This window comes from Ahaetulla prasina, chromosome 1 (assembly GCF_028640845.1).
Source record: "Ahaetulla prasina isolate Xishuangbanna chromosome 1, ASM2864084v1, whole genome shotgun sequence".
Classification (NCBI taxonomy): domain Eukaryota; kingdom Metazoa; phylum Chordata; class Lepidosauria; order Squamata; family Colubridae; genus Ahaetulla; species Ahaetulla prasina.
The window spans coordinates 80,610,223-80,634,558 of NC_080539.1; the positions used below are offsets into that span (position 1 = coordinate 80,610,223).

Here is a 24,336-nt window from a genome sequence, read left to right on the forward strand (position 1 = left end):
ATATCTCTATTTTAAATATTCGGCCTATGTAATAAGTTTTTTAAATTAATGTTTTACCCTGTATATATATATGCTTTTTTTATATGGCTGTAAACCGCCCTGAGTCCCTAGGGAGATAGGGCGGTATAAAAGTGTGAATAATAAATAAATAAATAAATAAAAAGATATTTGAGTATTTTCTTCCAATATAAATGAAAACATAGCATTTAGCAGCTCAGAGGAAAGCAGTATGAATTTAGAACCATCAATCTCAGTTCTAAAGCATTCTTTCCAAGAAAATACTTGCGCTAGATGTATTTCTATGGATATTAAGACTGGGAAGACGAAAAGTCAGCATTTGAAAATTAGTAATGGATTTTTAAAAACTGAACAAATGACAGCTCATGGAATGGTTATCTTCTTTAAATGCCAGGGGCAAGTTGAATACATACTGTCGAATACATGCTTTCATCCTAACACTGATTGACAGAGACTATAGTGGCAATTGCAAGAGAACATATAACTCCTTCCCTGATTAAGAACTTCTAGGGCAAAGCAATTCAAGAGCTAACAGCTCCTAGTTGTCAGTAGCACAGGTGAATTACTTAATAAATAGTTTCCCAGGTGTGGTACAGAGCCAGTTTGGCACAGTAGTGAACATATTGGGTGAGTTTAGTCCTATATATCAGGCACAAAAACAGCTGGGTGACCTTGAGCCACTCACACACACTCAATCCTATGCACTCTCAATCCTAGGAAAAAGACTAAACCAGGGGTGTCAAACTCGTGTTGGCCATGCCTACCCCCATCATAGCGAAGGGGGGGAAAGTCGCAATGATGACAATGTGACACCGCAAGTTTGACACCCCTGGACTAGGCAAATCATAAAAAAACCTGCTTGCCAAGAAAACTGCAAGGACTTATTCAGGCAGTCACCAGGAGGCAAGACTGACATGCACAAAGGTCTCAGGTGAGCTTCAAGTGGAAGGTTGAAAGTCTTTATAGGCCAGAACCTTGCCTGGTCAAAATGAAACCTGTCTCAAGGTAGATAAACTTTTTCAGTGATTCTTTTCTCTCCTCAACCCCGAGAAGAAGTTCTTCCTTAAGTTTTTACTGTTCTTACAAATCATTTGCTGTAATTTCAGCAAATGAAGACAGGAAGCCTATATCTACTATCATGGGAGTGTGAAGTTTAAGGGGAATAAATAAAATAGTTTTGTTTTGCAAAGTAAGATTTTATATTTTGAATAAATTAGTACGAATACTGATTGTTCTTCTTAGGATCCTTTACCCAGGATTATCTTTAATTATTTATATGTACAATGTATACAGCTATCCATCTCACATAATGACTATGGGCAGGAAGAAAAGAAAGAAGCAGCAGCCATCACCAACGATCTTACAAAAAAAAAAAAGCATTCCATTTTTAATTGATGGAAACCACACCAAACAAAACCATACCATGTTGCTAATCAACTGAGTTTTTCTTCTATTACTTTAATGTCTGTAGCTTTGCTACTGATGGCTTTGAAAAAAATGCATGTGATGAGTTATGGAAGCTATCTGGGAAGTACAGTTCAGCTAAGATCAGGAGCAGGGCCACCCTAGTGATTTGTAGCTTCAGACAGCCATTAAGGTGGACCAATATACAGCAACCTGTCTGTGTTGGTTGATTTACCACATGGCAACAGTTTGATGCTACTATAAATTGTTACAGGAAGGGCCATATCAATCAATGATATTTATTTGGTCAATGACCAGCAACATTTAAAAGAACAAAATTAGACTGAAGCAAATAAACACATTAATGTACTAACAACTAGCAAAGTAAATTACAGAACATAACATTAACTCCTCTATTGCTATGTTAATACTATTGTTGCCCAGATGATAAATCTAAAACAATAACAGATGTAAAGTAAGAAGAAAAACTATTCACCAACAATCAGTTAAGATGTATTAAACCAAAAGTAATATTTAAAACAAAGGTACAAGTCTTTAATTATATCTTATTTTCACTACACCCACATAAAATTTAGCTATTACACTGCACACATAATGAATGGTTTTACATCCTAAAGAAGAAGGTTCATGTATAATTTATCTGGCCTCCTAAGGAATTTATCTATTAAGGGCACAATGTAGTTTGACCTAATGTCTCTATAAAATTTACAATGTAATAGTATATATAAGATGGTTTCAACCTCCATATCAGGGATAGTTAACCTTTTGGAGCTTTTGGGTTCAAATGTTCTAAGTACCATTAAATATGGGAATGTCCAGACACAAAACACCACTTGATGGAAAGGGTGAAATAAAAAGTCCATACTTTTCTCTAAAAATATCATAAAAAAGCAAACAAAACCTGAAACAGGGTCACGACTTTTAATCCTGCTGCTTGCTGCTCTGCACAGCACTCATTTCAGTGACTCTACCTAAATCATTGTTATATATAGCTGTCTTGAATGCATTTATTCCTCCAAATGGAAGCAGAAAGAAAGGATGCCAAAATCATTTCCCTCAAATTCATTACTTAGCCAGATACTGCTGATATAATATTTTAAAAATATAATTTTTAAAAAGTTCTGTTCAACTTTATCTTCATCATTTCATCATCATTTTCTCCTTCACCATTTCTTCATGTCTTTTCTCCTTTTCCCTCTCCCACCTCTAACTGCACCTCAAGCAATTTTCCAGCTTTAGAGGCAAACAGAATATCAATATAAAATCAAAGTGGAGAAAGATAAAATGCACTTGCCAATAGTAAGAGCCAAATAGGTACCATAGTTGGAGCAGTGAAACAAGATTGGGGAAACACAGCTCCATCCTCATCCATTAACAACCCACCAATAAGTTGATACTTCTTGATAGGTTGTCAATGCAACAATGACAAATATACTTGTTTTTATTTTGTGTTGATGTTTGTTTTGCAAATTACCTCAGGAAATATTTTAAGCTTTTTTTAAAAAAAATAATGAAAATTGGCAAATTACTATTAAGACCCTTAAACCTTCTCCCTAAATTGATTTTTTTTTTTTTTTGCTGAAGCTTCAAAATTAAATAGTGTTTATCCAGTGGAAAATAATAATGGGAAATTAATTTCACAGTGTCATGTGAAATATGTTGTCTAATCTGGAGTGTATGAATACAAAATTTACTTTCATTCAGCATCCACAGCATTCCTCCCTCATGTTATTCTTTATAGGAAGAACTTTTGAGGTAGCATTGCCTTTTTCTTCTTCTTTCTTCTTCCAATTAATAGAAATGCTGGCTTTAAATGCATGCTTAAAGATTTGGTAGTTACTGGCATCCCTACCACGTACTGGTATCCACTTACCTTTCTTTATATGCTGCTCTTTCTGTTCTTCATCTGGAGGCTTTGGTGCTGGCCACACAGATGGAGTTCTTCTTGGAAATCTTCCTTCCGTGTAATCTGATGAATGAGTGGGTTGATTGACTGCGGCCCAAGTATAAAGTTGATCTTGCTTTATTTACAAGACAGAAATAAAATACAAACATTATGCATTTTCAGACCTATTATCTCTCATCTGCTTTTAACAATGCAGTACTGCTCCAGACTTTGTTTTCACATTTTATTTTATGAAACGTAAAATTGAATTTATTTTAAAAAAAATATTGAAAAATCGTGGCTGTATATTTGTTGAGTTAGCAGTATTAAAAAGTCCACCTTTATATCTACCTAATAAATAACATCAGAATGTTAATTTAAATATTTTAAGTCAATGTTTCTGGAGAACTCAGTTGTACAAACAAGATTACCTTGATCTTGTACAAAGACAGACTTCAGGGGAATCCCAATTACTTGTGAACAGGGTAGAGGATTTATACCTTAACATTTAAAATTAAATTGTGTCTATGGGACAGCACACACTGAACTCAGAAGCAACTAAAGGAGTTGCTTGGGTTGTTTGTTAGCCCAGTCAATTTAGTTCATAAACACGATGCCATCCTCAGGTTGCTATGGAAAATACCTTGGGAATAGAAAATCTAAAATGAACTATTGACCTTTAAAAAGCATAAATTGTGAATAACTATCTTAGAATTTGACCTAATTTGATGGTCTATCAGACTAAGGTGTAATATCGATGAGCTTGTTTGTTGAAGTTGCCATGATAAGATTTGTTAATTTAACTTACCAAAGCTGAAAACTGTAATTTATAAATTTATATTTTAAAAAGTATCGAAGCTGTAACAGTATTATTTCTTAATAACTTCTGAAAATGTGACTGTTATACCCCAAGTACCTTGTATATTATTATAAAGGAACGATCAGTAAATATACTATACACATTTATCTTTTTTTAAAAAAACTCCCTTTATACAACCCTATAGTCTCTATTTGGGATATTTTAAAGGGTTTTGTACATTAATCTCGGGTTTGGAAAGAAATTATAAAGTCCTCTTTGAAATTCACAGGATAACCCATTTCTATTTTCTTTGCCCAGCAGCACTGGCAGCTATTTGGAAATGGCAACCTTTATACTTTGTAAAACCTATTTCATGCTCATGCATACAAAAAGTTTTTGAAACAAAACCCAGCATAGCTGCTGCAAATAAAGAAAGAAAACAATCAATTCTTAATACCATATAGCAATGTTATAATTTTACGATATTAGCATATGCATACTATATTAGCATACGATATTTCATCACAAAAATTGAACATTTAACTATGAAATTTATATATTAAGTCTTCCTTTCTGTTCTTTATCTTGATAAATCAGATAGAAGTTTACCTTTGATACCTCTGCAGAAGTCATCTTGGTTTCCAAGAAAGGAAAGTTCTTTATGAACCATCCAGTTTTTCTTTAAAACTTTCAAAATCAGCAATAACACAATAATTGTAATAATACAATTTTTTCATCTGTTATTAAGCAGAGTAGCCTTACAAGTTAATTGCCCAGCAAACAGCTGCTTACAAAATGTATATAACATATCCTCTTTCACAATGATGTTGACTTCTGATTTAAAACTGCAGAGCTATCTTACAAGGGCGAGGCACCCTGTTTGCCTGCAGAATCTGGAGAATGTATCCAGTTTCTAATCAATACAGCTACTGCCTTCTCTCATTACATTCAACCAAACAATTCTAATTTTCTCACAGATCTATCTCTATTCTAGTTTACAAAACAGTTACTACGAAACTACGTTGTTAACTGCAATGTTATCAGTTAAAGCTGTAGAGTACTTACATTAAGAGCAAACCAGATGAGACCTCAAAGCTGAATTATAGGAATGCTACTATCTTGTTTCTATACTGATGTAGGCGGGCTCATCTTATGAATAAGTAAGTAGCAGCTAAAATCTTACGGCGCAGTTCAGAGCAGATATTTTAACTCCTAGCACTCTCTGTTCACAACAGTTTCAGCTCTTGGAAAATTCCCAAATAAGGAAAATTTAAGAGTTACATGTGATGAAAATTGAATTAAATCAATTCACATTTAATCACTTGGAACAGTTGCAAGGAACTCTCAGTGACTTTTAGTCAGGAGAAGGAAGGAAGGAAGGAAGGAAGGAAGGAAGGAAGGAAGGAAGGAAGGAAGGAAGGAAGGAAGGAAGGAAGGAAGGAAGGAAGGAAAAAAGAACTTGGAAATTAAAGGACAGATATTACCAGATATTTTATTTTATTTCCTTTTGCTTTGAAGTTTCTTGAATATTTTCCAATTTTTTTTTAATAATAAAAAGTGCCAGGAATAACAGAAGAACAATCCCATTTCCAAAAAGCCTCTTTGGTTTTTTAAACATTGATTTTTGATTAACAGATAATGCTCTTACTGCAGTCATGTTCTTATTGCAAGCAATTGGAGATAAACCTTCAATGTCCATACCACTGATAATTTTCTTTCAGAAAAATTTAGCAGTGCATCCTGCTAAAACGTTTGTTTATTTCACAAAGCCTTCCCAAGATTTGTTTTGATACCTAGTACAAAGAATGTAAATTCTGAGAGTAGAATGAAGTTTTGCAAAATAAAGTTTCTCAGAATGTCCCTGCTTGTCTCCAAAGTAAGAATATATTTCAAAACAAGATTAGAACAGAATCCCTAAATAGAGATGGACCAGCATTGGGGAAGATGCTAAGCATGGTCTGGCGGTTTGACTTATCCAGAAAGTTCCATTCTATGCTATTTGTGAGTAAAGAAAGACAAGAAAACAGACATGCTCTTATTGCAGTCATGTTCTTATTGCAAGCAATTGGAGATAAACCTTCAATACCACTGATAGTTTCTTTCTTAATGTTCAGAAAAGTGGATACTGTTCCTTAGACATGAAGTCTCTTGGATAATACTCAGAGCCTGCCAGTGACTCAGTTGACAGGAAAACTGGGATGACTCACTGGTTCCTGTCGTTAAAATCCTATATTAGAAGGAGAATGATGTGACTCACATGTGTGTCTCTCAGTTCTTGATGCAGCATCTGAAATCTTGCTCACTCTGGAAGGCTCACACAGATCTCCAAGGCAGGAATGCAGAATGTGAGCGCACCACATAGATGCTGAGATTCAGGGAGCATTTCAACAAGAAACGTGTCTTCGTTTCACAGCAGATTATAGAATTTATAGATAAACGAGACATAAAAATATGCACAGACTGCCCACAGACACCTGCTGCCAAATGTAATATCTTAAAAAGATTTGTATGTGCTGGCTATGGATGGATTTTGAGCTTGAATTCATGTGTCTATTAGTGTAGAACTCCCAAAATGCAAAAATTAACATAAGATTGATTACTATACTGAGATTTTGCTGTGTGCATACAAACTCCTGTTCATAGGGCATTTTCTACAAATATGTCTCGATTTTGGCATAATGTTTCTAAGCATATATGTTTCCTGTAGGCAGTCAGCCTAGTAAATAACATTGACATTTTCTTCCTACCAATTAACTGAATATGTTTTGTTAATCATTTAAAATAAAGACTAAAAGAAATATTTGCCATTAAAAAGCAATACTTTAACTTCTAATCAGTCCAACTCTTCCATACCAGGATGTTCATTTATTAACCATTTTCAAGAGGTCTTGCAAATGCTTTGAGCATTCTACTTATATCCTTGCTAAGTTGATTTTTTACTTTTAAGTATGTGTATGGGTCTAAAAAGTGGAATGAAGAGAAAGACGAACAAAACATTCATACTTCTGACCTGTAGATGGCTTGTTTTTAAATGACTCTATGATATCTAATATGTTATAATAAAATTCATCTTGCAGTGTGCAAGATGTTGCTAGAAAAGATATGGCAAGATACAATAGGTTTATTCTAAGGAACAATGTAATGAGTTATTTGCACAAAACAAAAAATAAAAGCATATATTGATATTTGGAAAGTCTTGTTCTTGAACAAAGAATATACTGGGAACAGCTACCTCTATTCAGTAACAACAGAATTCCAAACTGAATAATATTAAATCAGTGGTGATTTAAATAGGAAGAGGAATTCAAAACGTGATAAGATATGGTGACATGGTGAGCTGACAGAATCATTGAGAATCAGGCAACATACAAGTTTAATAAACTATTATTATAATAGCTTCTTCATTTTATATTACTTTGTCTATTTTATGATGCTGTCAGTTCTTGTTTGCAAGCAAATGGTATTTCCTGTAGATATTCCAGTGAACTATTATCATGCCATTGTTTGTAGTCCATCTGTGTGATCTTCTTGCAACAGCTACTGTAATTAAGTTGTCCTTTGTTTCTTCAGCTTCTTTTCAGATTTAGGTACCACAAATAAATAGATGGTAGTACTGAATTTAGGGCAGTCTTCTATGGTCTAGATCAGGGGTCTCCTTGGCTTTAAGACTTGTGGACTTCAACTCCCAGCTTTGCTGGCTGAGGAATTCTGGGAGTTGAAGTCCACAAGTCTTAAAGTTGTCAAGGTTGAAGACCCCTGGTCTAGATTGCATCTATCATTCTATTTGTATTAACAGATGGCTCCAAAGTATATATCTGAGAATCTATGTTATTAGTAAAATCAACTGACTGATGACAGAGCTTGGTCTTGTACTACTGTTTTCCTACTATGACTTACAAATCCATTACCAAACCTCATTTTACCTGAATTAATGTCTAAAGAGATTTCTAAAAGGAATGCATTGAGAGGTACCATTAAAAAGTAATGCAAATAAGTTGTGATAGCGATATTTAAGTCTGTAATCTTTGTTTTATAATTATTTTTTCAATGTATTAATTAAATACAAATATAAATTATTTTATACTTTTATAAATTATAAATAATAAATTATATTTATATAATTTATAATTTAATATATAAACTATATTTTATAATTATATTTGTATTTAATTAATACATTGAGTCATTAAGTAATTTACTAAGTATAATGGAATGCATGGCCTAGGAACATGAAATAAAGCAGAAGAACAATGTATCAATATCTGCCGGTATCTTGCTAACACAGTTTTCAAACAACCAAAACTACGATTTTATACATGGACATCACCAGACAGAATCCACAGCAATCAGATTGACAATATTGTTGGTAGAAGGAAGGGGAAGAGCTCGATTATAACAGCTAAAATGTGGTCAGGGATTATAAATTGCTCATGTGCAAACTCCAAGTAAAATTAAAGCAGAAGAAAGCCAACCAGTTTCCACAATATGGTCTGGAGCAGGGGTCTCCAACCCTGGCAACTTGAAGACTTGTGGACTTCAACTCCCAGAATTCCTCAGCCAGCTTTGCTGGCTGAGGAATCTGGGAGTTGAAGTCGACAAATCTTCAAGTTGCCAAGGTTGGAGACCCCTGATCTGGAGCATATACTACCATTTTCAAGGAAAACATTAGGGATTCACTTGAAGTCCCGTATGTCAATAATGGTGAACCAGAAAAACTGTGGGATGAACTTAAATAAATTTTATGGATATAAAAAGAGACTGCTGGAAAAGAAGAAAACAAATTGGATGTTGGAACCAACGGTAGAAATTGCCAAGAGGAGAAGCCCAAGCCAAGAAAGATAAAGATCTTAGGAAGGAACTTAACAACGAAGTTCAGGAAACTATTAGAAGATACAAGTTCTATGGCTATCCCTTCAAAGATCAGAATTGTGCCGGCAACGTGATACTCTATGGAAATGGAAATGGGACTCTGAAGAAGCAGGATAGAAACAGCATTCAAGTTTTTGAATGTTGAATATTGGAGAAAACTGCCAAGAATAGCATGGATAACCAGGAAAACTAACAAATGGATCACTGAAGGAAATGGATAATTGTGTCCTCATTTGAAGAACAAATGGCTAGGCTCAAACTTTGGATACATTATACAAGGACCGAACTTCCTGGAAAACTCTAGAATGGTGTGAAAAAATGGAAAAAAAGAGAAGACAACAATCAGCAGCAAGGCTGACAGATCCAAATGTTTAGTGGTGAACATTATACTGGAAGATATGAAGAACAGTTTGGGAACAGATCTTTCTGGAGAAAACCTATCTTTGTGATTGGTAAAAGTTGACAGCTGTTTGATGGCATATCTACTCAATCAATCAATCAAATCAATCAATAATATACATTAGTATATATTAATATACAGATAATCCTCAATTTAGGACTAGTAGCAACCATTTGAAGATAGAACAGACCGCCCCAGAGCTACTTAGTATCTATTTTCAAAGTTGCAATAGCTGCACAGACACATACACCTCCATAGTCAAGTAATCACATTTTGGGCCACTTGGCAACTGAATCACCTTTATCACTACTCCATCCTGTAGTTATGTGACTATGAACTGTGACTTTTTTTTTTTTGCTAGTTTCTGGTGTTTAATTCCAGCTTCTAGTAAAAAAAGACCTATCAGGGGAAGTGGATTTGCTTAGCAACCATAGCATTTGCTTCACTATCATGACATTTGCTTAAAGACTGCTGCAAAAATTTCAAATAAATAAATAAATAAATCAGATCTGATCACGTGATGCCATGACTTACAATAACAACAGCTTAGAACCATAATTCCAGGCTTGATTACAGTTGTAAGTCAAGGACAAACTGTGCTGAAAAAGCCTACATTGGTTAAAAAATAGGGATAGCTTTCACAAAACAAAATTTTTAAAGGACAGCATATCTTATGGACAACCTAAAATAAGTACCTTAAGAAATGCTTAACAGAATGCAAACATAAGGATAATTAGAACTGCAGAAAAAACAATTTCTACCAACCTGCCTTCCATTGAGGACCTGTATACTGAACGAGTCAAAAAGAGGACTGTGAAAATATTTACAGACCCCTCACATCCTGGACATAAACTCCTACCCTTAAAACGACGCTATAGAGAACTGCACACCAGAACAACTAGACACAAGAACAGTTTTTTCCTGAACGCCATCACTCTGATAAACAAATAATTCTCTCAACACCGCCAACTATTTACTAAATCTGCACTACTATTAATCTTCTCATCATTCCCATCACCCATCTCCTTGCACTTATGACTGCAACTTTGCGGCTTGTATCCTTATGATTTATATTGATATTGATAGTTTCCTGATTGCTTATTTGTAGCCTATGACTATCATTAAGTGTTCTATCATTAAGTGTTAAATTTGTACCCTATCATTAAGTGTTGTAAGTGTTGTACCTTGATGAAGGTATTTTTTCTTTTATGTTCCCTGAAAGCATATGCACCAAGACAAATTCCTTGTGTGTCCAGTCACACTTGGCCAATAAAAAATTCTATTGTATTCTATTCTATTCTTTTCTATTCTATTTTATTCCAAAAGAGCAAACTATCACAAAAATCTCTGTTAAATAGAAACAAGAGTTTTTAAGCTATGGCTTACATCAAATGCTGGTGCACTTTGTTGTGCGTTCTGGCTACTTGTCTCTCTGAAGCAGTCACTGAAGGGCAGCAAAAGACCCATTGCAATGATCCAAGAACAAAGCTTCTCTGCTTCTTCTTGCGGTGCATTCTCCTGCTGACTGGAGAGCTTTTCTAGCAGAGTTCGCCCTGGAGGAAAAGAAAAAGGTTAATGAGTTAAGGTTAGAGTCACCACCATCTGTGAAGCATCACAATCTGACAAGTACAAAATATTATCTAACTCTTCAGATACTACATGTGAATAAAACACTTCTTCAAATGCTTTACTATACTATAGCTCTGTGGTGAAATCCATTTTTTTTTACTACTGGTTCTGTGGGCGTGGCTTGGTGGGCATGGCTTGGTGGGCATGACAGGGGAAGGATACTGCAAAATCACCATTCCCACTCCACTCTGGGGCCAACCAGAGGTGGTATTTGCTGGTTCTCCGAACTGCTCAAAATTTCCGCTACCAGTTCTCCAGAACGTGTCAGAACCTGTTGGATTGTACCCCTGCTATAGCTTTTATTTGATAAGTATCAAACACCATCATCTCAATATCATTTAGATAACACCATCTTGGATTTGGATAGGTCATTTTGATAAAATAACTGCTACTCAGTGGTGGGATTCAATTTTTTTTACTACTGGTTCTGTGGGCATAGCTTGGTCGGCGTGGCAGGAAAAGATACTGTAAAATCTCCATTCCCACCCCATTCCAGGGGAAGGATACTGTAAAATACCCATTCTCTCCCAATCAGACTCAGGAGGCAGAGAATAGATGGGGGCAGGGTGATTCAGAGGTGGTATTTACCGATTCTACGAACTACTAAAAATTTCCACTACCGATTCTCCAGACCTGGTCAAAACCTGATGAATACCACTTCTGCTGCTACTTTAAGAGCAACAATTTTGGAGAGTTAAGTACTAAATTTGGAGAACTACAGGCTGTTGGATCATCTGTTAAGAAGTCCTTTGCTTCAGTTATATCTCTTGCATGCATCATGGGCACATGGAAGTAGATTGAAGGATTATATCAGCTACTTGTAGAAGCTATTCCATAGCTTGCTCTGCAATAGATAAGTGCTCAGCAAATAGCATTGCCTTTTCATAACTTAATTAAATTGCTGCCACAGGGTACTAAAACTTAATTTTTCATTATAAAGATAAGTTCTTAAATGTAAAATAGCATTTAACCTATAACCTACTGTTTATCTGGGAAGATTTATTGGATGAAGCATCAAGCTTATTTATAGACAAACTTTCCCAAAAGTTCTGCCTGATAGTGAAATGTGAGGGAGGAAGAAAAAGAGATTGAGTATAATTATTACAAACTATTGCTCTACTTATAGGGGGAAACTTTCCTCTACTGGCCAGCTCTTTTCTTAGTTTACCCAGCTCTTTACTTTAGAAATGGGAGGTTGTGTGGTAGCAATAACAATAACCTACCAAAGGATGCTTTTCCTGCACTGAAATAAAATTCTGCCAGGATTTTAGCTCTCAATGAACTGGAACTGTTTAAATTGATATATAATGATATATCTAACTTCATTGCCCTTGGCCATCTTTAAAAAAAGCAACATTTAAAAATATGTGTGCTTAAATAAATAGATCTTTTGACACAAAAGCTGGTACATAAATGAGAAGCATGGTACAGTGGTTTAGGTCTTAGGTCATAAGAAGGCACACCCAGGTTCTAATACAACCGTAACCAAAAAGCTTTTAAAAAATGGAGGTGGGGACTGCAACAGTGCAATGAAAACTCCCACTTCCATTTTTTAAAAAATGTGCAACTGCCCTGTCTGGTTTTAGGCGAATTGGTTCTCCAAACAACCTCCCTCATAAGGCTCTTGAAGGAAAAAAACCCCAGAAGATCCTCCTATGCACATAACCTTGACAGGGGTGGGTTCTAATTTTTTTTACTATCTGTTTTGTGGGCATGGCTTATTTTGTGGGCGTGGCTTGATGGTCATGTGAAAGTGGGTTTGGCTTGATGGTCATATGACTGGGTAGGGGTGGCCAATTCAATGTCGCTCATGTCAAGGGGTACCTCGCCTGGCCCCTCCCCTCCCAGCCATTCCTTGTCACACCCAGGAATAAATATTGATTTATTTATTTTATTTTATTTGAATTTATATCCCGCCCTTCTCCGAAGACTCAGGGCGGCTTTCACAGTGTTAAGCAATAGTCTTCATCCATTTGTATATTATATACAAAGTCAACTTATTGCCCCCAACAATCTGGGTCCTAATTTTACCTACCTTATAAAGGATGGAAGGCTGAGTCAACCTTGGGCCTGGTAGGACTTGAACTTGCAGTAATTGCAAGCAGCTGTGTTAATAACAGACAGACTTAGTCTGCTGAGCCACCAGAGGCCCAATGTATCTATAGTTCTGCAAAAATGTTGTTCACTTTTTTTCAGCTTTATTATCTACATACTATAGATCAGGGGTCTCCAAACTTGGCCACTTTAAGACTTATGGACTTCAACTCCCAGAATCCCTCAGCCAGCTTTGCTGTCTTAAAGTCTTAAAGTGGTCAAAGGTTAGAGACCTCTGTTATAGATGCACTTTCATGGACCACTGAAAGGAGGAAATGGCTCACATTCTTTGCCCAAGAGTGTGATAGGCAACAGTCTTTTAAGGGGCTGCTAGAAAGAAGGGGGGGAAGTATCTTCCAAAGCACCAGAAGGCAAAACAAGAAGCAATGGATGGAAACTCAACAAAGAGAGAAACAACCTAAAACTAAGGACAAACTTTCTGAAAGTGTGAACCTATGTAGGTTTCAGTCATAATTTCACATTAAATAGCCATTCATGTAATACAACCTCCATATTGTTCAAAACAATCATTAGTATTATGGCTGATGTTTGACAGCAAGCCTAAAATCCCCATTCCCTCCCCACTCCAGGGGAAGGTTACTTCAAAATCCCCATTTCCTCCCCACCCCAATAATCTGTTCTGGAAAGGAATCAAACTCCCGCCTCTTCATTTCCCAAATAAAATATCCCAGATAATTAAGGAATAATCAAGCTGCTAGCAAGAAACCTGCCTGGAATTCCACATTCCTGCCAGCTGCATAAAGGAAACGTTGTAAGCAGAAAACAGCTACAGGTGCTTACAGATAATATAAAGTGGAAGCCGGAAGTTCGGCTCCATTTACAAGCGGGCAGAAAACTCATTCAAGACAGGATACTTCACAATGGAAATCACCCAAACCTTTTTAGAAACACAAAGCCTATGTTGCACAAACCCCAAAACTTCAAAAACATTGAACCATATAAGAATTCCTCCTCTTATCCAATTTGTTGTTCAGCTGACCCAGAAAGGAGCTTCTAGCCGCTCTGTCAACGACAGCGTTTCCCACCCCCCATTCTTCTTTGCCAAGCGATCTCCTGGCTGAGAAGCGAGCTGATCAGTTGGGAGGCTTTTTGGCTTCTCCATTTAAAGGGACGGTGTCTTGTTTTTTCCCCCTCTTCTTCGACAAGTGAGTCTTGATTTTTTCCTTCTAGCCGATCAGCTGGGAGTTGGGAGGTAGCAATAGGTTGGGGGCGGGGCCAGGTAGAATTTTTACTACCGGTTCTCCGAACTACTCAAAATGTTTACCACCAGTTCTTGCAAACTAGGGAGAACCAGTAGCAACCCACTACTGGTCGTTGAGCATTGTGTAAAAAAAAATAATATGTAAATCTAATAAATAAAAGTAAAGGTAAGTTTTAAAAGTCAGTTGTAGTGAGATGTAAGTATTAACTTATGTGAGCATTTTCAGTTGTAGAAGGAACATGTGCACTAAACTAGAAACATATAGATTGTCCTAGTTTTGCTCCCAACATTTTTTTTTAAAAAGGGACAAAGTGGCTCAATGGCTAAGCTTGTCGATTGAAAGATTAGCAGTTTGAATCCCTAGTCCCGCATAACGGGGTGAGCTCCCGTTACTTGTCCCAGCTTCTGCCAACCTAGCAGTTCGAAAGCACGTAAAAAAAATGCAAGTAGAAAAATAGGGACCACCTTTGGTGGGAAGGTAACAGCGTTCCGTGCGCCTTTGGCATTTAGTCATGCCAGCCACATGATCACAGAGACGTCTTCGGACAGCGCTGGCTCTTCGGGTTTGAAACAGAGATGAGCACTGCTCTCTAAAGTTGGGAACGGATAGCACATATGTGCGAGGGGAACCTTTACTTTTTAAATTTTGCTCCATGTAATTCTACATACACTTATTGTTAAATCTATTCTATTACATATTTTAATTTAAACCTCTTCAAAAGTAAATATACTTAAATATCCATGTTATCCTTCAAATTTTGTCCCTAAAATATACAGTAGCCAACACCAATTCTATTGGCCTTTGCAAAGCTATGAAGACCTGGCTCACCCAATGTAGGTTATGTGAGCTCTGCTATGGGTATATGTGATTAATGATTTTGTGATTTTACTGAGCTTTGGTGTGGTTTTATCTGGTCTTTCTTGATTTAGTGGAAGGCTTTGTTTTTTACTTTGTTCACCACCCAGTACTGTCCAGTTAGATGGTCAGATATTATTAGATTACCTAATAAGTACTAAAATAAATATTTTCTTAAAATATGCACAAGTGTTGAAGGATTTTGAACAGCAAAATCTGACAAAGTTCTCTAACCCACCTACTAACCTAGGAAAAATGAATCAGATGTGTTGGCTTAAAAAAGTAAAACAGAAATAACATTTTTGAACCTCCCCTTCAAGAAACATGACATAGCTCTTGCTAACTTGCCAGTCTGCCAATCTTTTTATAAATAAACCTCAATTTACCCAAATTCATCAAATGGATTAGCCAGTTTTTACTGGAAAAACAGCAGAAAGTTTAGTTTAAGCTCACATGAGCATATAAACACAATATGCCACATAGAAGTACATAGAAATACATAGAAGCTATCAAAAAGGTACAAGGAAACAGAAAAGGTACCTGGTCCAGGGTGGGCTGCTGGGGTTTGCAAGGGTTCAGGAGAACCTCTAGTTAAGATTCTGTGCAGTTCAGAGAACCCCCAAATCCCATTCTTGGCTGGCATTGCCCACCCTTCCCACTCCTCCCAGGAGTCCCCACATGGTCTGTTTTGTATGCAGGTAAGTGCAGGATGCGCACAGAGGCTCAGAGAGGGTGAAAAACGGGCCTACTGGAAGTTAGAGAAGGCCGGAAATGGGCCCATTTCCAGCATCCAGAGGGGCTCCAGAGTCTGGGGAGGCCGTTTTCGCCCTACCAGAGGCTTGAGGAAAGTCTCCAGAGCCCAGGGAGGGAAAAAATGACCCACCCACCCCACCGTGGTGCAGGAGGCCAACCAGGCCACATCCACCATGGCCACGCCCACCCAGCAACTGGGCAGACAAGCCCTTGCTATAATCTTTGAAGCCCACCCCTGTCAGGGAGCCTACAAATGTTTTGAAGATGAGTTTTACATCCCTTACAACAAACAATGAATATTGTATTATAGAATGGAAAGTTTCCTGATAGCAGGAAGGAGGCTAATATAACATTAATATCTAAAGAGCGACAAGAAACTGTTAACCAGTGAAACTACTGACTTTACTGAATAATGATTATCAATTGTTTGCTATGTTACTGCTCTTAATGCTTATTCCTATTTATAGCAACCCTGTAACAGAGTTCTTAGTTGACTCATACAAGAGAATATACATTCATAAGGACAATAAATCCTAAACCCATACTACAGAACTAACCTCATCGAACACAATAGGGTTTATTTATAACCAGACAAGCACAGGAGACATCATTAGTTACTCATTTGCTCTGAAATAATCAGCTGTCACATTCAAAGCTACCTAATGATTTTAGAAACACAAATTGTTCTAAACAGCTGCTTGAGATAAATTTTTTACAAAAAAAACCACCAACAAATAAATACCAGTATATTTTCCACTAGAACAAAATAAAAGAAGCAAATCAGGTATTTTTAATTCTTCAAATAATTTAAACATATTGACCTATCAATTCAGTGATTACACTCTGCAGACCATTCTAAAGGACATGAAGAAATAAATGAGCATTTTGTGACACACCAGTTACTATATTTTGCATTGTTTTTTAAATAGGTGAAGATGCAACACAACCGAATGAAAGATAAGCTCTCAGACTAATATTTTGCAGTAAATTTAGCAGCAGTTTATGAACGCTAGGATGTTTCTGTCATTTAAAAGGGTTGCTTATGAAGTGAAACTTTCAAATAGAATTATAACCCCTCTGGACGACATCAGGAAGAAAAACAATAGAAAATCCAGTTCTGTCTGTTTTAATAATATGGCCTCTCTCCCACCGCACTATCAAGTGCCTCATAAACATTTAGTACACATATGCTCACACACAAAGCATAGCCCTTCCCTAGATGTTAGATTTCTTACACACACACACACACACCTTAAATACATGATTGTGTACATAGTCAGACTCCTAAATGTGAAAAGTAGGGAACAGTACAGAAGAATGCTAGGATCTAGACCAGTGGTTCTCCATCACAGGAACTTTAAGATGTAGAGGACTCCACATCATTCCAGAATTAATCAGCCTCCCAGAATTCTGAGAGTTGACATTTTAAGAGTTAAACATCTGAAAGTTCCTGCGGTTGAGAAACACTACCATCTACCATCCTGTGTGGAAATTGCATCCCTACTATTATAAATTCAAATTTTAAAAAATTACATTTCTCAGCTAAAAAATATGTTCAAAGTCTATGTAATATAATCAACTTTTATAAATTTTTGCAAGAATAGCAGTATGTGGGTTTATGTATATAAGCAAAAAAAAAAAAGAGGGATTTGCTTGCAAATTATATTATTAAAAATGGAACTGATTCCTGTAATTCTCCAGCACTATTATGAGAAAGTCAAGCTGTGGAATGTCTTTAGGAAAATAGGAATCCCGCAACATCTTACTGTCTTCAAGTAAAATCTAAGAAACCAAAGACTGTATGAAATAGACTGGTAGGCTGACAAGAGGCCGAGACAAGACATTATTTATTCAATTTATGTATGGAATATGATGTCATAGTTAATGGCATTGGGCTAAAATTCAGGAGACTGTGAGTTCTAGTTCTACCATAGGCATTAAGTCAACCTAGGAAAAAGACAATGGAAAACCACTTCTAAAAATGTTGCCATGAATACTACAGGGACTTATCTTCACAGCTGTTAAGAGACAAGACTAATTTGAAAGCACTCAAGCCTACAGATCAGAGGTGTGGAACTCGCGTCATCACAGCAGTGTCACATGATGTATCAGAAGTTTTTCCCCTTCTGATAAACCAGATGTGAGCATGGCCAGTGCGTGATGCATCTGGCTGCAAGTTTGAGAGCCCTGCTATACAACCAAGAAGGATTATAAGAAAATTACTGTGGATGTAATAAAATAGAAGGAAAATCAATAATTCTATGCTGATACTATGTCAACGGAAAATCCAAATGATCTGGTCATACTTTCCAGTAATGAAAGTCAAGGAACAAAGTGAAAAAGTAGAACCAAGATTAAATATAAAGACCACCAAAGTAATGATAACAAAGAGAAGCTACCAACCTAACTGGTCAACAAAGACATACAAGTTATAGATTGTTTCTTTGAAACATATAAAGAATGGTTGCTGGAACTGGATATGTCTAGTCTTATGAAAAGAAGGACTAGATGTGACATGATAGCAGTGTTCCAATATCTCAGGAGCTGCCACAAAGAGGGAGTCAAACTATTTTCCAAAGCACCTGAGGGCAGGACAAAAAGCAATGGGTGGAAACTAATCAAGGAGAGAAACAACCTAGAACTAAGAAGAAATTTCCTGACAGTAGTGGAACAACTTGGCTCCAGAAGTTGTGAATGTTCCAACACTGGAGGTTTTTAAGAAGATATTAGATAAGCATTTGTCTGAAATGGTATACAATTTCCTGCCTAAACAATGGGTTGGACTAGAAGACCTCCAAGGTTCCTTCCAACTCTGTTATTCTGTTTCAGCCTTTCAGGATTGACTGTTAACACTAAATAATCTTCTAGCCAAGAAATATGCCACAATAGCACTTAGTAGAGCCTTTGGGAAAGATATTCAGAGGCTGTGATATTCTTTATTTACCTCAATTAATATTGTTCAGGCAATAATTTTCAGTATGATAATTTGTGGAAACAAAAGTTAGACTTTGAAGAAACAAAACTGAAACAGTGTTTTTGCTTTTGAACATTAGTAGACGAGAAGACTCTGCAGTATACCAAGCACCATCAGAAAAGCAAATGAATTGTTTATAAAACAAATCAATCCAAAGTTCTCACTCAAGGCAGAAATTACCAGTCTTAGACTATCTTACTTGGATTAATCGACCTGTGCGCTCCCACAGAGAGGGCCTCCTCCGGATACCGTGGGCCAAAAAATGTCAGCTGGCGACCCCCAGGGGGAGGGCCTTCTCTGTGGGGGCTCCTGCCCTCTGGAATGAGCTGCCTCCGGGGCTTCGTCAACTCCCCGACCTCCGGACCTTTCGCCGCGAGCTGAAGACGCTTTTGTTCCAGCGTGCAGGGCTAGCTTAAATGTAGTTTTTAATTGGGGTTTTTAAACGGGGTTTTTAATCTTATTCTAATTTTTAGGCCATATATTGAATTAGTTTTTTAAACTGTTTTTAACTTGTACTATATGTATTTTTTGTATTTTATTGGCTGTGAACTGCCCTGAGTCCTTCGGGAGAAGGGCGGTATACAAATGTAATTTAATAATAATAATAATAATAATAATAATAATAATAATAATAATAATAATAATAATAATAATAATAATAATAATAACCTAAAGTCTCAATCCTTGAAAAGTTCATAATGTTGGGAAAGGGGAAGGAAATAAAAAAGCACAACTAAATTGTAATGAATCAAGGCAACTAATGTACTACTGAGAAGCCTAGACAATTAGATTGATGGCATATTGACTTGGAGGAAGTCTGTCTGTACAGTCACTAAATGTGGACATGGTATTGATGGCATTTAATCAACTAATCTAAGAAAATTCCTGTAATAGCAATTGCACTGAAAGTCCTGTTTTCAAACTGTCCATTTCAAGATTTGCTTCAACATATTATTTTGCTTACTTCTCATTACAGCGTATAAGGAGCAATTCTTTTCTGGTAACTCATTCCATGTTAACTAATGGAACAGTCATATGCATGTTAATATCATCAAGAGATGATTGCAATTACCATGAAAATTAGCATTTTAAACCTATCTCACAAAAAGAGCTTTTATATTTCCCTTGTATTCAAAGTGTCTTGTACTTTCACAAGTACATATTTGCAAGAAATTAAAAATAATTCCTTGCTGGCTAAACAATGATTGTCATTTTGGTTGCAAAGTAATAAGTAAATATTTGCAATTACACTGAGGTTAGAGCCTATTATTAAATTTTACTGTAAAAGTAAAGGTAAAGGTTCCCCTTGCACATATGTGCTAGTTGTTCCTGACTCTAGGGGGCAGTGCTCATCTCTGTTTCAAAGCCGAAGAACCACTGCTGTCCAAAGACGTCTCCGTGGTCATGTGGCCAGCATGACTAAACACCAAAGGCACACGGAACGCTGTTATCTTTCCACCAGAGGTGGTCCCTATTTTTCTACTTACATTTTTTAAGTGCTTTCGAACTGCTAGGTTAGCAGAAGCTGGGACAAGAAACGGGAGCTCACGTGGCACTAGGGATTTGAACTGCTGATCTTTCGATTGACAAGCTCAGCATCTTAGCCACTGAGCCACTGTGTTCCTTAAAATGTTTTACTGTAGGTGATCGGTATTCCTGCATTTGATTCATTCTGAAAAGCACTTAAGGCAGTTTTTCCGAATAATACCTCAATCTTTCTTCTCAATAATCATGTTGGATTTGACCTGCAGATATTTATAGGCCTTGGCTCATAGAATGTCCTTGAAATATATAAATAACAGGAAGCTCTCATAATATGGGCTTTATTTATTAAAAATCATTTCCTTTAGTTATGTGTAAATAACATTTGGGTGTCTTATAGCAATTAAAAATGAAAATGATAAGCAGAATAAAAACAATAATCAGAAGTAAAACTAAAATCACTACCAGCCAAACCAACTGGTTTATAATTGAGAGGTCAGTGGAAGCCATTTCCCTAAATAATGTTAAAATTGGGGGAAATATATTCTTCTCTGGGGTGCAGAGTCTGGGGTCCACAGGAATCCACAGGGGAGAAAGATTTCTTCCACATGACTAGATAAGCTTCTACTATTATGGATTTGTAGGATTTCCTCTATGAATTTCCATTCCATAGGAATAGATTTCCTCTGTGAAACAATCTCATCTTATGAAGCAAAAGACCTCCTCTGTTGCAATGCTTTGGACAACATACAAATGGCTCTGTTTCTGTTGGTCTTTTCTAAGGTAAGGTCAAGGGTGAAATGCTCCTGGATCAGACCGGAACATGCGATCCGGTAGCGATCATGGCTGGTAGTTCAGCGATCCGGGAGCGATGGTGGAGCGAAGCTCTGCCCATTCACCCAGGTGTCATTACTTCATATGATTTTTACCTTCTGTGCATGCACAGAAGTTTTTGCACATGTGCAGGTCTGCACTTATGTGTGACACGTGCGTGCGGCACGTGCACCTCCAAACCAGTAAGGAAGGTAAGTACATTTCATCCCTGGGTAAGGTCTTAAAAAAACTGTTAACAAGCAAGGTGTTGGATCAGCTCATCTGTTAACTATTTTGGAAGGACTCTAAGGTACTTTTTCAAAAGGCAACTGGATTGGGTTTTTTCCTTGAGGAAGAAGAAAATGTTTCACTTCTCATCCAAGAAGATTCATCAGTTCTGATGGGGGTGGGATGGAAGGATAGGTTCTGATAGGATGGGGAGATGGGAAGATTGTATTAGCACGCTCTCTGAAGCAGCTGAAGCCACTTGGGGGGTTTCCCTGTGCCCTCACCTGAATCAAATTGAATTGGAATGCGCCTATGGTGTGATTTGCCATCAGTTGTCTGTTGTATTGTGTTAGTGCAGGGGTCTGCAAACCTGGCTCTTTTAAGACTTGTGGACTTCAACTCCCAGAGTTCCTCAGCCAGCTTTGCTAGCTGAGGAACTCTGGGAGGTGACGTGCACAAATCTTAAAAGAGCCAAGTTTGCAGACCCCTGTGTTAGTGTAATGGAGTTACTGATTTTTTTTGATTTTTCTAACCATTTACATTCATGTTAGTAGAAAGGCAGTATAGAAGAATACCAAGAAAAGCAACAACACAAGTTATACCCCTGGTTCATCATACAGTCAATGGACTTAATTCAATAATTTGAACAGCATTGTCGTGGAAGTCAGCCACATGTTAAACAAAATACAAAATACAAACTAGACTTCCACAAAGTAGTAATATATGTATTTCTCTTGAATAGTTTCATATTTAAACTACCGTATATACTCGAGTATAAGCCGAGTTTTTCAGCACGTTTTTTGTGCTGAAAAACATCCCCTCGGCTTATACTCGAGTATATACGGCTTATACTCGAGTTTTTTTTTTTTCTTCTTTTTTTCACATTATACCAGATGGTGCAAACTTGGCGGGCTTTTGCATTAGCGCGGGGAAGCCCTGCCGGTGCAGTGAGAGGGCGGGGCGGGGGAGCCGCCAGCCTTCTCGGCTGAGGGAGGGAGGCTTTCCCTGACCGGTAGCTGCCTCATTTCCCTCCCTCGGCTTATACTCGAGTCCCCAGTTTACCCCAGTTTTTTGGGGTAAAATTGGGGACCTCGGCTTATACTCGGATCGGCTTATATTCGAGTATATACGGTACTTTGAATTTCACTCAAAACAAAAACAAATATCAAGGTTTCTCCCCTTTATTCTCACATCTATTCTTCATGCTCTGTGAAACTTTTTACTGTCTTTCAGCATAATCAGAAAATATGGTTCATACCTAGTAAAATTCAACATACCCATTTATTTGATGCAGCAAGTCATTATTGTCCTTTTTCAAACTTTTTAAACAATCAAACAAAAAAGCCTGTGCCATTATATCATACCAAAAATTAAAAGAAGTTTCCCTATCAAATAAAAATCACATACATGAGGAAAAATTGGATGCTAAGTGGAGTAGATACTAAGCTGTTCCTCTTCTAGTTTTTGCACTGTAAGTGGAGGCCCAGCATCCTTCAAGGAACATTAACAATGTGTATGTATGTATGTATGTATGTATGTATGTATGTATGTATGCATGTGCATATGTATGTGTATATGTATACACACACAGATGTGCATGCAAACTTACATACATACATACTGTACATGTTGCTTAATATGGCCTGTGGGGATCTTATTCCTATTTGAAGACCGTGAAGAAGTTGTGTTGTAGTCCATAACTATCAGCCTTCAATATATACTTATTGTACATGCTTGGAAAATGGTTATCATTCAATTGCAGTGAAGCAAAAGAGTTTTTTCCCACAGAAAATAAGGTTGTGCAAAGTTCTTTATTAGTCCTTTCTTTTAATACAGGATACACAGGAGCATCTTCCAATGGCTACCGCAATAGCTAGGAAAGGCCACAAGCCAAAGCTTAATATAGAAGGTTTAGGATTTTAAAAGTTCATTTGGTTATACTTTTTCCCCTCAGAGGGTACTGGGCTACCCTCAGGTCCATTCAGTTTTATTCTCATTCCACTTGTTGTTTTAAGAGACTGAATAGACTGAGGGCAGATGCTTTCCTTGGACAATTTCCAAGAAAAGGGCAATATTGTACAATGCTGGTTTATGTAACATGGAAGTCAAAATCTTTCTACAGCACTGACTCCACAGCAGGTTGTTTCCTTGGAGCGGATTTGAATATGTCAATATGCCAAAGTTTTTGTGAAGGGGGATCATGAAGCATATACAAGTTTGGCTTCCTCTTTTTTCGCTGAATGTGTTACATTTCTGCCCCTCATAAAGAACCAGAGTATTTGAAGAATAGCCTCAATGACTAAACATGTTCCTTCTTGCCATCCCCAGATTCTGTCTTTTTAAAAATAGCTGTGACGGATAATTCAGCTCTGAAGAATAAATTCTTTGAAAATACCCCCAGTCAGCCTTTATTTTTGTTCAGTAACGTGATCATATGATGTAACTGTTTATTCAAGCTGAAATAAAAAATTCTTTCTAAATGCCATTAAGAGAGAAAGTGGATGTGTCATATCCAGCAAACAGCATACTTAACTTCTAAATCCATGAACTCACATATTTCTATCCAAATTTCACACCTAAATTCTGGCTGTTGCTGAAAGACATATATTAGCCAGTGTTATTTCTTAAACAAGTAAATCCTTTGTACAACTTTGTTCACAAATTTAGTATGCAAATCTGGCCATGATACAGCATTTTTGACTTTTTGCCAAAACTCCTAGAGAATGGCTGCATTTATATAAAAGTTTGCAAAGAATGTCAGTGTGATACCACTCAGAGCAATTACTGATTTGATTCATTTCTTGTTAAAATACAAATTTGTTAGAAACATCAGGTGACTGAACTGCAGGACCAGTGTGTTTTTACAAAACACAGTAAAATATATCAGAA

General features: G+C 36.8%; 1 protein-coding gene across 1 annotated transcript in view; it reads right to left on the reverse strand.

The window, feature by feature from the left end:
• FMN2 (formin 2) overlaps positions 1-24,336 on the reverse strand; it is a 224,110-nt gene that overhangs the window by 182,470 nt on the left and 17,304 nt on the right. The window contains exons 2-3 of the mRNA XM_058165778.1: positions 10,783-10,949; positions 3,317-3,464 (exon numbers count right to left, since the gene is read on the reverse strand). Coding sequence (XP_058021761.1) covers positions 3,317-3,464; positions 10,783-10,949 — 315 coding nt within the window. The remainder of the gene's footprint in view (positions 1-3,316; positions 3,465-10,782; positions 10,950-24,336) is intronic.